Below are 15,173 nucleotides of genomic sequence, written 5' to 3'. Positions count from 1 at the left end.
TACAAAGAAATCGTTTGTTGTAAACAAAGATGTGTTCTGTTAGCAACGCACATTGTTGAAGAACTGTGCATTTTCACTAATGATAAAGATAGGAAAATCTAATTTTTGGCACATTCTTTTTAAGACAATGGAACCGGCATGGTCCAGTATATAGCCGTTTATTTGTTTCCTTCCATATTATTTAAGCAACTGACGGTTACGTATAGCTTATTTTTGTTTGTAAAATATTTTTAAACAGAAATAACACAATGACGAGTTTATTCAGGTCTTCGCTCTTTTTGAACTGAGTTGACATTTTGACAATGTATGTTATCGAGAAAAAAAAAACATTATTACAGGTATCAATACATTCTGTAATATTTTCGTCTGCTTTTAAATCACTAAACATGTCGGAAAAAAAACTTGGTCGGTCTGTTGATATATTGGCACAATATATTGGGAATCACTTTCTGATGATGATACAGAAATAGAAATTAGAATGAGAAATTCTTAGTATTATTATATCAGACAGTAATAAACCTGAAAAAGAAAATAAGAGCTGTTCATAAAGTTATTTATAACGGTGATCGATCATTGTTAAGTCATAAACCTTTTTTAAACGTACACGTCAGTTTTTTTTTTGCAATTTTATCTAAATAATTATTGGTTTTGCGATAAATATAAACCTGAATGATTGTCTTTATGGTATCAAGAGACGAGAAACTATTTCAAAAGCAGACGAGACATGGTGCACTAGTTTCACATTTGCACACTTCTCAATTTTATTCAGTTTACAAACTAGTTAACCTTTAGCCTACTGGTGGCAATTACATAAAGTGATTCTGCCTTTGTGACCAGTGCAGATGAGTCTGCACATCCGTGCAGTCTGATCTTGGTCTGCACTGTTCACCATTCAGTCAGTAACTTTTTGATAAGCACCCCTTTTAACAGTTAATGGTACTGTCCATACTGAAAGATGGACAAGTTCATTATATAAATCTAGCAGGGTAAGGGTTAATTAAAAAAATTTTATTCATTCTTGACGGCGGTGAATAGATATACACCCCACTCTTAAAATATCACCGACGAAGAGAAAGTTGGTATGAAGGTCACCATTTTCAATTTATTATTTTTACACAATCTTCACAAGTTGTAAAATGAGCCGAACCATGAGAAAAACCAACATAGTGCATTTGCGACCGGTATGGATCCAGACCAGCCTGCGGACCCATGCTGTTCGCTTTTAAAGCCTATTGCAATTAGAGAAGCCGTTAGCGAACAGCATGGATCCTGACCAGTCTGCGCGGATGCGCAGACCAGCGGATCCATGCTGGTAGCAAATGCACTATGTTGGTTTTCTCATGGTGCGGCTCAAATGGTATTTCGCCAACATTGCAATAAACGAACGCTACACTGGCGGTTTCGGTTTTAGCCACGTCATCGATGTACTATATCTTTAATTAAGGTTTTCTTAGTATTAGCTCATTTTCGAGAAATGATCAGGAGTGGTTTTCCTGAATGCTTTGGACTTTTATTTATTCTTTTCCGGCACTATAAAAGTTGTGAAGGTCCGTTTGCCTTACTCATACGGCGGGAGAACTGTGTTGAAGGAGCATTAAAGGAACAGAAACCAGAAACGTGAGTATTCATTTGGCTCACTTAGATATTTACAAAAAATATATGATTTAAAGAGAAACGTACAGAAATATTGTTACGCGTGCGTGTATTTTATTTTTTTTATTATGATATATATTTTAATAGAAGTTCTGAACAAACGTCACATTTGCTTACATTTTAAATACTTTGAACACATGTGGAACCTAATTTCACAGTTTAAAAATTGTCATGTTTTAGCAGACATGGACTTAAATCTCGAACACTGCATTATCTAATATTTGAACTAGGGCAAAGCGATTAGGGTCGCTGACTCCGGGGCAAAGCGATTAGGGTCGCTGACTCCGGGGCAAAGCGATTAGGGTCGCTGACTCCGGGGCAAAGCGATTAGGGTCGCTGACTCCGAATCATTTGCCCCTCACCCCTGTCAGCTCGATTCCTTCTTGGGTTTTCATATTAGGAGGCTGTCTAGTTGGTATAGATCAGTGGTTCTACACAGGCGCACCAGTCCATGAAATAATATTCGGAGGTGTGTGGGGGGAGGGGGTGGGGGCGCATTTCATGTCTTCGGTAACCGTTAAAAACTTGAATGTTGCCATTGGCCTGAATGGTGCCAGTTTAGCAAAAAATGTCGAGCAAATCATAATACGTGAAATGGTGACTTATATTAGTGCACACAAAATCCTCGTCTGAAACAATCGGATAAATAAACAAAACTCTTAATGGTTTTATAGGATCTTTAGCCATAGAAGCTCGAGATGCACGTGTCATTCGATTGTTTTAACATATAATAAAATACATTCACAGATTTCATAAGTTTCCGTCTTACATACATCAAACGCTGGGTCCTTTGATTTTCATTACTATACTAGACTTATTGGATATATTTTGTGCTAGAGAAGACACCACGTGCTAGAATGGCACCTGAAAAACATTTTGGTCAAACTCTAGGTAATAAAGGTATCTGCTATCACTGACACACGACATGTAATTTGAAAACTATTTCCGTCAATACACTCAGTAGAAAGGTATGTGCCAGATATAACACTACGACATTAGGTCAGTACATTCTATAGAAAGATCTAATACCGCGCTCATATTTATAGGTTCACACTGCTCCATGAAACGTCCGGGTTTCTTCATACTTGCTCTTGTGTCCGTCTGTGTGTCCGGCCTCGAAACCGCGCCTCCAGGTAAGGACCCGGGGGAATACTGCCACGACCAAAATTGCCCACCCGAACAAGGCGAGTCATTTTACTTTTTGTCAGTTTCCTACATTGTGTGAGTATTTTTCGGACTTTTTGTAAGGGCAAACGAATGTTTGATAGGCATGATTATATGGTATTCGCCCTGACCTTCTCGGTGAAGGGGCACCTGTGGTCTTCCTGTAGCATCAACGCTAGAAAGTCGCCATACGACCTGTAGCTGTGTCGGTGCGACGTTAAAGCCAACAAAAAAAAAAAGAAACTGAAAGATAAGATTAAGCTGATGCACCGAAAGGCAGTACGACAGGAAAATATGTGGAGTCTGTGTCACGTCTGAGGTCTGTAGATATAATCCAACTGTGCTTGAGAATGGGTGCCTGACCTATGGCATGATGCAAACCTGATAACGTTATTCCCAGATAACTTTTAGCCTTAACTCGATACTATACTGACTAGAAGTTTCAGATACTAGTACTCTTTTTCCCCCTCTTAGCCAATCTACATCATCCGTTCTCCTTTCAATTTTTTTAAGACAACTGTGTAGGTCCTACCAAATAATCATTAATAACGATTTAATGTGTTTAGTGTATGAAAGTTACAATGAAATATGTTAATGTTTATATGTAAACACATTCACAATGATTTTTTATAAAGTCATGTGGCTTCGGGCATATTGGTGGATGAATATAAAATATCAATTTCCTGTCGTAAATGTATTTTGATCGTTAAACAATGAATTCAGTGTTTATTGCGCAATACCACCATCTATCCTCACACTAACCCTGCTGTCAGTTCATTGATAGAATTTAATTAGGTGTAACCATGCGTATTTCCAAATTTGAAAATTTCTTGTTACAAAAAAAAGTATCAGAACGCCAGCTATTTATTACGTGGATATTGATGACCTTACTTTACAAGTGCAGGCAGTTTTTATCTCTTTAAAAATATATAATTGGAGTCACGTCATGTATTAGAGATATTACAGAAATAGAAATGAAAGCGAAAGTTGCCGAGCCACGTCATGTATGAGAGAAAGTGAAAGTTGGCGCATACCTCTTCGTGCATAATCTATTTTTAGAATTGTAAAACATGTACTTTAATTACTTAAACATTTTTAACCATATAACTTTACACGGACCTAGACACGGTAGAGTGTTTGACTCAACCCACCCCTACCCCCGCCACAAAAGAATAAAAATCATAAAAAAATTTACAACTAGCAGCTAGTTGTTAAATTTTTGTGATCAAAGCGGTTAAGAATTTTTTTTCGGCTTGTTTCACAAGTCGATTATAATCATTTAATGTACTTAAGCATAATTACTTTTAAGGGCAGAGACTTTAATAACGAAACTGCTCAAGTATTGCATAAATTCAGATATTGTATGATTGGGGCAGCTAAAAAAGGTTAGTTTTTACTTGCACACATGTTAACCATACCACACTATTCCATATAAATCTTCTTTATCTAGAAAATATCCACTCCTTTAACTCAATTGAACTTGACAACTTAATCGTTAATAATAATAATGAAAAAAAAAATGCTATAAATCAAAGTTTGTATCATGAATGTACCGTAGGCGTTGCCCTCATCATATTTCTAAATAATTTACGTAATTGTACAGGAATTCGTAATTCATTTGTTTTAATTCCTTGTTATTAATCGAATACTGTACAAGTAGGTGAATATTAAGACGAAAAAATGTTTTTAGCTCGACTATACGAAGTGAATATTAAGACGAAAAAAAGTTTACTATACGAAGTATGGAGAGCTATCCTACTCGACCTGGCGTCGGCGTTCTTCCGCGTCCGCACCTTGGTCAAAGTTTTCATGCACATTCTGTTTATCTTTGTTATTACTTTATGGGTTTTCTTCAAATTTAAAATTTTTTTCCTCATCATCATCCCGCATCATATGGCACAGCACCAATATTTTACGAATATACCCCCCCCCCCCCCCCCCCCCCCCCCCCCCCCCCCCCCCCCCCCCCCCCCCCCCCACACACACCCTTTTACTTAGAATTTCAGGTTAAAATTTGGTTCACTTTCACTTTATCTCAGTTATCACTGAATGGATTTTATTCAGACTTAAAATAGTTGTTTCACACCATATGACACAAGGTCCATAACTCTGGCACCAATTTTTTATGAATTATGCCCCCTTTTTACTTAGAATTTTATGTTAATTTTGATGCATTTTCACTATATCTCTGTTATTTCAGAAGGGATTTGATTCAGACTTAAAATAATTGTTCGTCATCATCACCTACATCATTTGACACAATGGCCTTAACTGTGACATCTGTATTTTATGAATTATTCCCCTCTTTACTTAAAAATTCAGATTAAAGTTTTTATGCACTTTCACTCTATCTCTGTTATAACCAAACAAATTTGATACAAACTTGAAACAGTTGTACCACATCATCATCCACATCATATGACATAAGGACAATAACTCATGCACCAATATTTTTTTGTATCCCCCTTTTGGTTTAAAATTTCAGGTTAAAATTTTGATGCATTTTCACTTTATCTCTGTTATTACCAAATGGATTTGATTCAAACTTAGAACAGTTGTACCACTATCATCATCCTCATCATATGACACAAGGTCAGTAACTCTGGTGCAAATATTTTTGAGTTATATCTCCTTTTTACTTAGAATTTAAGGTTAATTTTGATGCTTTTTATATTTCTGTTGTTACTAAATGGGTATAATCAAACTTAAAATGGTTGTTCCACATCATCACTCACAGTTCAAGTTGCGATGCACTTTTGCTATATCTCCAGTGTTACTAAATAGATTTGATTCAAACTTAAAATAATTGTTCCGAATTATTAGCTGTAGACATGACACATGGTGCATTACTTTTGCAGAAGTTTCCCATGAAGTATGTTCTTTTTACACTGATTTAATATTTTGAGACTTAAGCAATTTTACAATATCATCATCCACATTTGAGTCATTAAACACTCCATTGACAGTTCCAGCTTCCTAAGATGTGCCCAATTTCTCTATCCAGCATCGAAATAGTCGAGCGTGCTGTCTCCTGTGACAGCTCTTGTTCGGTTACTAAGTCAGTAACTTTTGCGTATTTCATTTAAGCACTTCCTTTCAAGGCGCTTTTAGTTTGTTTTTTAATAGGAATATCTCACATATTACAGATATGTTCAGGAACATGGCGGCGAAAGGACAACAAGAAAAACTCAAGCTCGTTGTGTTTCTTGGATCTACCAGAGAGGGTCGCCTCGCTGACAGGGTAAAGAAATTCGTCCTTGATCACATACAGAAGAAGGATAAAGCCGCTAATGTGAAACGCGATATTGTTGTCTACGGTAAGTGAGAGGCTAGTCTTAGTCTAAGTTGAGAACCGATGCTTTCTTCATAAGAGATAACTCTTGCGGCTAATTCAGAACCTATGCTTTCTTCATAAGAGATAACTCATGCGGCTAATTCAGAATCTATGCTTTTTTCATAAGAGATAACTCTTGCGGATAATTCAGAACCTATGCTTTCTTCATAAGAGATAACTCTTGCGGCTAATTCAGAGCCTATGCTTTTTTCATAAGAGATAACTCTTGCGGCTAATTCAGAACCTATGCTTTCTTCATAAGAGATAACTCTTGCGGCTAATTCAGAACCTATGCTTTCTTCATAAGAGATAATTCTTGGGGCTAATTCAGACCTTATGCTTTATTCATAAGAGAAAACTCTTGCAGCTAATTCAGAACCTATGCTTTATTCATAAGAGAAAACCCTTGGGGCAAGTTCAGGACATATGCTTTATTCATAAGAGAAAACTCCTTAGGCTAGTTCAGAACCTAGGCTTTATTCATAAGAGATAACTCCCGAGGCTAAATCAGAACCTTTGCTTTATTCATAAGAGATTACTCTTGGGGCTAATTCGTAATAGTATGCTTTATTCATAAGAGATAACTCTTATGGCTAATTTAGAACCTATGCTTTATTCATAAGAGATAACTCCTGCGTCTAGTTCTGAACATGTGCTTTATTCCTAAGAGATAACTCTTGGGGCTAATTCAGAACCTATGCTTTATTCATAAGAGATAACCTTTGGGCCTAATTCAGAACCTATACTTTATTCTTACGAGATAACTCCTGAGTCTAGTTCAGAACCTATGCTTTATTCATAAAAGATTACTCTTGCAGCTAATTCAGAACCTATGCTTTATTCATAACAGATAACTCGATCCTGAGGCTAGTTCAGAACCTAGGCTTTATTCATAAGAGATTACTCCTGAGGCTAGTTCAGAACCTAGGCTTTATTCATAAAAGATTACTCTTGAGGCTAGTTCAGAACCTATGCTTTATTCATAAGAGATAACTCTTGCGACTAATTCGTAATAATATGCTTTATTCATGAGAGATAACTCTTATGGCTAATTCAGAACCTATGCTTTATTCATAAGAGATAACTCCTGCATCTAGTTCAGAACATGTGCTTTATTCATATGAGATAACTCTTGGGGCTAATTCAGAACCTATGCTTTATTCAAAAGAGATACCCTTTGGGCCTAATTCAGAACCTATACTTTATTCTTACGAAATAACTCCTGAGTCTAGTTCAGAACCTATGCTTTATTCATAAGAGATTACTCTTGCAGCTTATTCAGAATCTATGCTTTATTAATAAGAGAAAACTACTGGGACTAGTCCAGAATCTATGCTTTATTCATAAGAGATAACTCCGGAGGCAAGTTCAGAACCTAGGCTTTATTCATAAGAGATAACTCCTGAAGCTAGTTCAGAACCTATGCTTTATTCATAAGAGATTACTCTTGAGGCTAGTCCAGAACCTATGTTTTATTCATAAGAGATAACTCCTGAGGCTAGTTCAGAACCTATGCTTTATTCATAAGAGATAACTCCTGAGGCTAGTTCAGAACCTATGCTTTATTCATAAGAGGTTACTCTTGAGGCTAGTCCAGAACATATGCTTTATTCATAAGAGATTACTCTTGAGGCTAGTTCAGAACCTATGCTTTATTCATAAGAGATATCTCCTGAGGCTAGTTCAGAACCTGTGCTTTATTCATAAGAGATTACTCTTGAGGCTAGTCCAGAACCTATGCTTTATTCATAAGAGATAACTCCTGAGACTAGTTCAGAACCTATGCTTTATTCATAAGAGATAACTCCTGCATCTAGTTCAGAACATGTGCTTTATTCATATGAGATAACTCTTGGGGCTAGTTCAGAACCTATGCTTTATTCAAAAGAGATAACCTATGGGTCTAATTCAGAACCTGTACTTTATTCTTACGAAATAACTCCTGAGTCTAGTTCAGAACCAAGGTTTTATTCATAAGAGATTACTCTTGCAGCTAATTTAAAACCAATGCTTTATTAATAAAAGAAAACTATTGGGACTAGTCCAGAACCTATGCTTTATTCATAAGAGATAACTCCGGAGGCTTGTTCAGAACCTAGGCTTTATTCATAAGAGATAACTCCTGAGGCTAGTTCAGAACCTATGCTTTATTCATAAGGGATTACTCTTGAGGCTAGTCCAGAACATATGCTTTATTCATAAGAGATTACTCTTCAGGCTAGTTCAGAACCTATGCTTTATTCATAAGAGATATCTCCTGAGGCTAATTCAGAACCTGTGCTTTATTCATAAGAGATTACTCTTGAGGCTAGTCCAGAACCTATGCTTTATTCATAAGAGATAACTCCTGAGACTAGTTCAGAACCTATGCTTTATTCATAAGAGATAACTCCTGCATCTAGTTCAGAACATGTGCTTTATTCATATGAGATAACTCTTGGGGCTAATTCAGAACCTATGCTTTATTCAAAAGAGATAACCTTCGGGTCTAATTCAGAACCTGTACTTTATTCTTACGAAATAACTCCTGAGTCTAGTTCAGAACCAAGGCGTTATTCATAAGAGATTACTCTTGCAGCTAATTTAGAACCAATGCTTTATTAATAAAAGAAAACTACTGGGACTAGTCCAGAATCTATGCTTTATTCACAAGAGATAACTCCGGAGGCTTGTTCAGAACCTAGGCTTTATTCATAAGAGATAACTCCTGAGGCTAGTTCAGAACCTATGCTTTATTCATAAGAGATTACTCTTGAGGCTTGTCCAGAACCTATGCTTTATTCATAAGAGATAACTCCTGAGGCTAGTTCAGAACCTATGGTTTATTCATAAGAGATTATTTTTTAGGCTAGTCCAGTACATATGCTTTATTCATAAGAGATTACTCTTGAGGCTAGTCCAGAACCTATGCTTTATTCATAAGAGATAACTCCTGAAGCTAGTTCAGAACCTATGCTTTATTCATAAGAGATTACTCTTGAGGCTAGTCCAGAACCTATGCTTTATTCATAAGAGATAACTCCTGAGGCTAGTTCAGAACCTATGGTTTATTCATTAGAGATTACTCTTGAGGCTAGTCCAGAACCTATGCTTTATTCATTAGAGATAACTCCTGAGGCTAGTTCAGAGCCAATGCTTTATTCATAAGAGATTACTCCTGAGGCTAGTTCAGAACCTAGGCTTTATTCGTAAGAGGTAACTCCTGAGGCTAGTTCAGAACCAAGGCTTTATTCATAAGAGATAACTCTTTAGGCTGGTTCAGACTCTATGCTTTCTTCATAAGAGATAACTTCGTACCTATGCTTCCAAGTACAAATATCGAGAACTATACACGGAAATTCGTTTTTTCCCATTTCAGATCCTGCAGAAAAAGAGTTCCCACTTTTAAAGAAAGCGTTCCATTACTACGACAACAAGAGTGAGGCACCAAAATTACTCCAAGAGGTAAAGTATACAGACGTTATATTTAAGATAGTGGACCTGCAATGATGATCGGCAAGTTATGTAATCTCCGTATGCGATTTCTGATGAGTTCGTGGAGCTGTTTTTACGTCCGAAGAATGCCAAATCAAACGTAATCACACGAAAATTTCCTAGTGTCAATACGGGTCCTTTACCTTAAAGCAAGGTATCTTCTTAAGGCCGTATGAAAGGTTTCTATTATTATTATCAAACAGTCAAAATAATGTAAAGGTCAATTCATATATCGAGACCACAGATGCATGAGTATCTCATAATGATATTTTGTAGGAAGACGTAGATATGGATGTTGTGGTTGATCTTTTTTATCTCTTTGATACTTTTTACAGGCCGGCCTAGACACCCGGTGTTGGGATGTTTTTACAGGCCGGCCTAGACACCCGGTGTTGGGATGTTTTTTACAGACCGGCCTAGGCACCCGGTGTTGGAATGGATTGTTGTTGATTTTATCATATTTTTGATTTACATTCTGTCGCTGCTATTTCGTCAGCTGTGCATTACTGAAATTATTGTTTACAGTGCGACGCAGATATCCAGACAGCGGACCAGTTTTTATTGATCTCATGTGAATACAACCACAGTATACCTCCTGCATTGAGTAATATGCTGGACCATTTCCCCGCGAGTAGCTTTGCGTGGAGACCCAGTGCAATACTCACATATTCACCAAGTAAGTACAAGAAAAATATCTCTCTTTCTTTTAAAGCTCAGTTTTTGTGATTGCTCGATGTCCGTCGTCTGTCTGCCGTCTGTCAACATTTAGCTTGTGTATGCGATAGAGGCTGTATTTTTCAATTGGTTTTCATGAAATTTGGTCAGAATGATTGCCTTGATAAAATCTAGGTCAAGTTCGAATATGTGTCATCTGGGGTCAAAACTTTGGTCACTAGGTCAAATCAAAGGAAAACCTTGTGTATGCGATAGAGGCTGTATTTTGTAATTGATCTTCATGAAATTTGGTCAGAATTATTGCCTTGTTAAATTCTAGGTCAGTTCTGAATATAGGTCATTTGGGGTCTAAAAGTAGGTCACTAGGTCAAATCAAAGAAAAACATTGTGTATGCAATAGAAGCTGTATATTAATTGATCTTCATAAAATTTGGTCAGAATGATTGCCTTGATGAAATCAAGGTTGAGTTTGAATATTGGTCATCTGGAGTAAAAAAGTAGGTCACTAGGTAAACTCAAAGAAAAACCTTGTGTATACGATAGAGGCTGTATTTTTCAATTATTGATCTTGATGAAGTTTGGTCAGAATGATTGCCTTGATGAAATCTAAGTCAAGTTTGAATATGGGTCATCTGGAGTCAAAAACTAGGTCACTAGGTCATATCAAAGACAATACTTGTTTAAACTCAAGAGACCACATTTTTGGCCCAATCCTAATGAAAATTGGCCAGAATATTTGTTTCCATGAAATCACCAGGTCAGACTTGTTTACACTGTTATGGTGTGTTTATTAGTTGAGCGACCTAGGGACATCTTGGCCCTCTTGTTTTTCATTTATTTTCATTCCTTTTCCAGTTCCTCTCTAGTTCTTTCTTCCTTCTATCTCTTTCTGCATTGCTTTAGCGGTTACCCTGCTTTATTCCTAAAATGGACTTGTCTATCATTCAATTTGGGCAATACCTGGTGAATACCATTTATCATTTGAAGGGGTGTTCATTAGAAATTCACTGACTGAATAGTGAACAGTGCAGACCATGATCAGTCTGTACGGATGAGCAGGTTGATCTTGGTCTGCACTGGTCGCAACGGCAGAATTACTTGCCGCCAGCAGGGTAAAGGTTAAACATTTATATCATCTGGAATCAATTTTTGCAAATAAAACTGTAAAAATTCAAAAGGATTTTGATTATTCTGCATGCATGTATGCTTGAACATTTTATATATTGTAGTAAAATAGACGCACGAAACCCCGTACGTGCGTACTGTATGCATCTAAATGTAGTAATACATACATTTTTGTATTCTTCTTAAAGTTAGTTACTTTAAGACACAAAAACGGTGTCAGTTATACTCTAACCCAGTTTCCATGTGAGGAAGGTACCGGGTACCAGTTTAAAAAAAAAAACACACACACACACACAATTACATCGCGACAACAATTTTGCGCGTCTTTAAAAAAAAGTCCAGAAAAACTGATTTGTTTAATAATCATTGTTTTGAAATAACCAATGTTTAGCTTTTTTATTTGTATGAAATCGAAACAGCAGTCTCACTCTGAGAAATCACCCAGCTACTTCTTCGCACTTGGTCCCATATTCAACAACGCTTTAAGTCTGAATTGAGACCATGACTTGAAATGGGTACATCTTCTTTTTGCTCTGTCATTATCAAATTGGCGGATCATAACGAAACTTTGCGTGAATGTGAATTCTGCAGCTACAGAAAGACCGGCAAAATTTCATCAGTATAACAAAGTTGCGGAAAATTTAGCATTTGATGTTATAAAGTCCAAGACATAATTTCTAACTTTAAACGTTGAGTATCTGTATTGATTAGGTCAGTTTGGTGGTATGAGAGCGGCTATGCAACTACGAGCGATGACTGGAGAATTGGGCTGTACTAGTATATCCAAGATCTTCGCCATACCGAGTCTATACGATGTCCTAAACGAAGACGGGACACCAAAGGAAGGCAAAAAAGAACATCTCGTCAAAGGTATGGATAACGTTTACTACTAGCACTTCCTTACAGACAGCAAGGCTTAAGTTTTCGACTCTATTCATGGAGAGTTGATTTTCTTTTTATGAAGTTTTTTATTTGGAATGTAAAATTCATCAAAAATCTAGTAAGTTATCATAGGCCTACATGTTTGGTCACATGTCAGCTTTTGATCTTGTAATTGACGCTGTAGACGGCAAAAGAGGCAATTTGCGGCGGCCACAATATAGTGTAAGGGAGATAATCCACAATATAGTGTAAGGGAGATAATAAAACGTATATTTTAGTTTATCAAGGTTTGTTGTATGTCAAACCTCCAGTTGCACGAATGTATATAAGTACATTGTAATAGGCATAGAAGCCTTAACATGAAAGTATGCTTATCTACATTAATCGCTTGTTTTAAAAATAACGATGACTGGCGGGGTAACCATTGCTGTTTCCTTTCCGAGTTTGTTAAACTAAGAAATGAAGACTGATTAACCTACATTTTCAAGATTCAAGATAAATTTATAAAAGCATACGCATTAGAAATCTATAAAAAATTCCATCCCCGCAAACTAAAATGGCGGTAATAATTAGTACATGAGAAAATTGCCGTATAATTTGTATGTATAAGTCAAATGTATAAATACAACAGTGTGACATTATAACGAATTAGTGTATTTAATAGATCTACTACAGAATACTTGTGTGACTGCTTTATATTAAAGTCTTTAAATGTCTATGTCTTTGGCAGAACTGGATGAACTGATGAGTCACCTTGACTGGACAGCCCAAGCTTTTAAAGACAAGAAAACCAAGAGTGGCGTTCCATCAAGTTTATAAATTGCTGATGGCCATTCAGCATATAGACTGTACACCTGTGTTATGTGCGCGTTTATGATGTTGCACTCCAGAGATCTTTATGCGTTTACTGATCGGAGAAAACTGAAGAATCTCTTCTAACTATCTAATCGGACATTGACTGGTTTAAATGTCGTCTCATATCTTTCCAGTTGGATATTGATTGGTTTCAGTGTTCATCTATTGATGTAATACTGTTATTTTGAATGATAAAAACAGATATAGTTTTGAAGCATATTGTATCTATAATGCTAACCTAGATTAGGACAAAAATGTCACTTTAATGTGAAAGTAATTTTGGAATTTTCAAAGGTGATGTATACGTCTAAATAATTAGAACAGAAATTTAAGCACAAAAGAGTCAGTAATTTAGGATTCAGATTGGAATTTAAAAACATTATGACAAGTTTTATTTCATGTAAATCCATTAGGCTAAGAAGCCCATGAGGCATACAAATACAAAACTTTATGGTGAACAGTAACATCAATACTGGTACACATAAAATGACTTTGAATGCATATGACACAAGTAAATAAATAAATATCACATACAGGTTATCCCAGTAGAGAAGGTTATATAAAGTTGAAAGCAATCTTTAGCTTTCATTGTCATTTACATATATATAACTATACGTATACAGGTGACTGACTGGAATAGAACTTCATGCATATATATAGTAATACGATATGAGAAAAATAAACTGTCAAAAAGTGCAAATTATCAGAATAATTATTTATATTGATATTCTTACACACAACATTATGTATAAATTCTGAACAAAAAGAATAGCAATTAATGACTTTGGTGTTTGAAATCAAACTATATAGCAGTTCTCTTTGAATTGTAGTAAATAAATACGACTTCCGGTTCATATTTTAATGATCTAATGAAATAAAGTTTTGTTATCAAAATGCCACATCTGGCGCTATCTGAACCATCTAATGAATAAATTACCAGAAAGTATTATGAAAATAACTTGGTCCCTTTTTTTAAAAAATCGCTTTCCCGACATATTTCAACTTTTTATAGTTTTATTACAGCATTCTCGTAAATATCTGACTTAGTACATATATTATTTACACCAGAGGAACTTTAAATTTATGAAAAGAAGCCATGAAGTTCATACCTGCATTTTTATGCAAGACACAAACTCTTCTGTTGCAGTCACGTGCCAAATAGAAGTGAAAGCTATATATATCCCATCGACTTGAAAACGTAAAAATTTTCATATTCTGTAGTTCATTTATTTAATTTTATATATTATTTTGTTAAAAACAATGGAAGAATATTCAGGCGTTCCATAAAAGATTGTGTTGATACGTAGGGAAATGTTGATGTTAACGTTGAAAACAGACATCATTTCATTGCAAATAAAATAAATTAAAAGATTATGCTATTTTGCAGCACAGTGGGGCGGTATATTAACAAAATTTGAAGATAAGAAACGTACCACAATGCGATTTTTAATAAAATATAGTAAGTTTTTTTTCGGAAACACAGAATGCAGATAAACAAAATGATAGCACATTTATGTCGATTGCTTCACTTTATGAGAGGTAATGAAATGTGCAATTTCTGTCCGCGCAAGGTTGAAAATACATGTTCATGTAAGTCTTAATAAAATGGTTGTTGTAACTAATTTGTCACGCCATTGTAGTACATTTCATATTATTATATTGAACCAGGGTCCGATATTATAAAACTGTGTTGCCATTGGTCAATTTAAAAACTGATATCAAAATTAACCAATAGGATGCTTGGTATTTTAGACTGGTTTCCGGACTCATTTTGTATAAACTTGAGCCCGGAACTTGAAAGTATTTATATCTGTTTTTATACTATTACATATCTTTTGATTCGAAATAAAACATTTTTAATTCTGTTGAATACTTATGAATGAGACAAGTTTGCAGTTTGTCCCTTGGGATCGCATATCTTTTGCATCAAGCACGATTATTTGTGTAAAGTATTTCATTTTGTATTTTTAATTGAAGAAGTTATTTGTTTTTGAATAAAAATAAATGTTTT

At 35.6% G+C, this 15,173-nt stretch overlaps 1 protein-coding gene across 3 annotated transcripts; it reads left to right on the top strand.

Moving 5' to 3' along the window:
• Nucleotides 1-1,458: 1,458 nt before the first annotated feature.
• LOC123547370 (uncharacterized) lies at nt 1,459-15,173 on the top strand. 3 transcript variants are annotated; one of them, XM_045334400.2, is made up of 7 exons: nt 1,557-1,617; nt 2,700-2,786; nt 5,964-6,134; nt 9,510-9,595; nt 10,151-10,301; nt 12,137-12,295; nt 13,038-15,173. In XM_045334400.2, exons 2-7 carry the CDS (start codon nt 2,714-2,716, stop codon nt 13,124-13,126), a joined length of 729 nt encoding a protein of 242 aa, XP_045190335.1. In that variant the 5' UTR covers nt 1,557-1,617; nt 2,700-2,713; the 3' UTR covers nt 13,127-15,173. The 3 variants fall into 3 exon arrangements, with proteins under 3 accessions (XP_045190336.1, XP_045190335.1, XP_045190334.1); XM_045334401.2 differs by lacking the exon at nt 2,700-2,786 and having other exon boundaries at nt 1,459-1,617; XM_045334399.2 differs by lacking the exon at nt 1,557-1,617 and having other exon boundaries at nt 2,700-2,837.

The sequence above is a fragment of the Mercenaria mercenaria genome, chromosome 9, assembly GCF_021730395.1.
Source record: "Mercenaria mercenaria strain notata chromosome 9, MADL_Memer_1, whole genome shotgun sequence".
Classification (NCBI taxonomy): Eukaryota; Metazoa; Mollusca; class Bivalvia; order Venerida; family Veneridae; genus Mercenaria; species Mercenaria mercenaria.
This window is presented reverse-complemented; position numbering and strand designations above follow the sequence as displayed.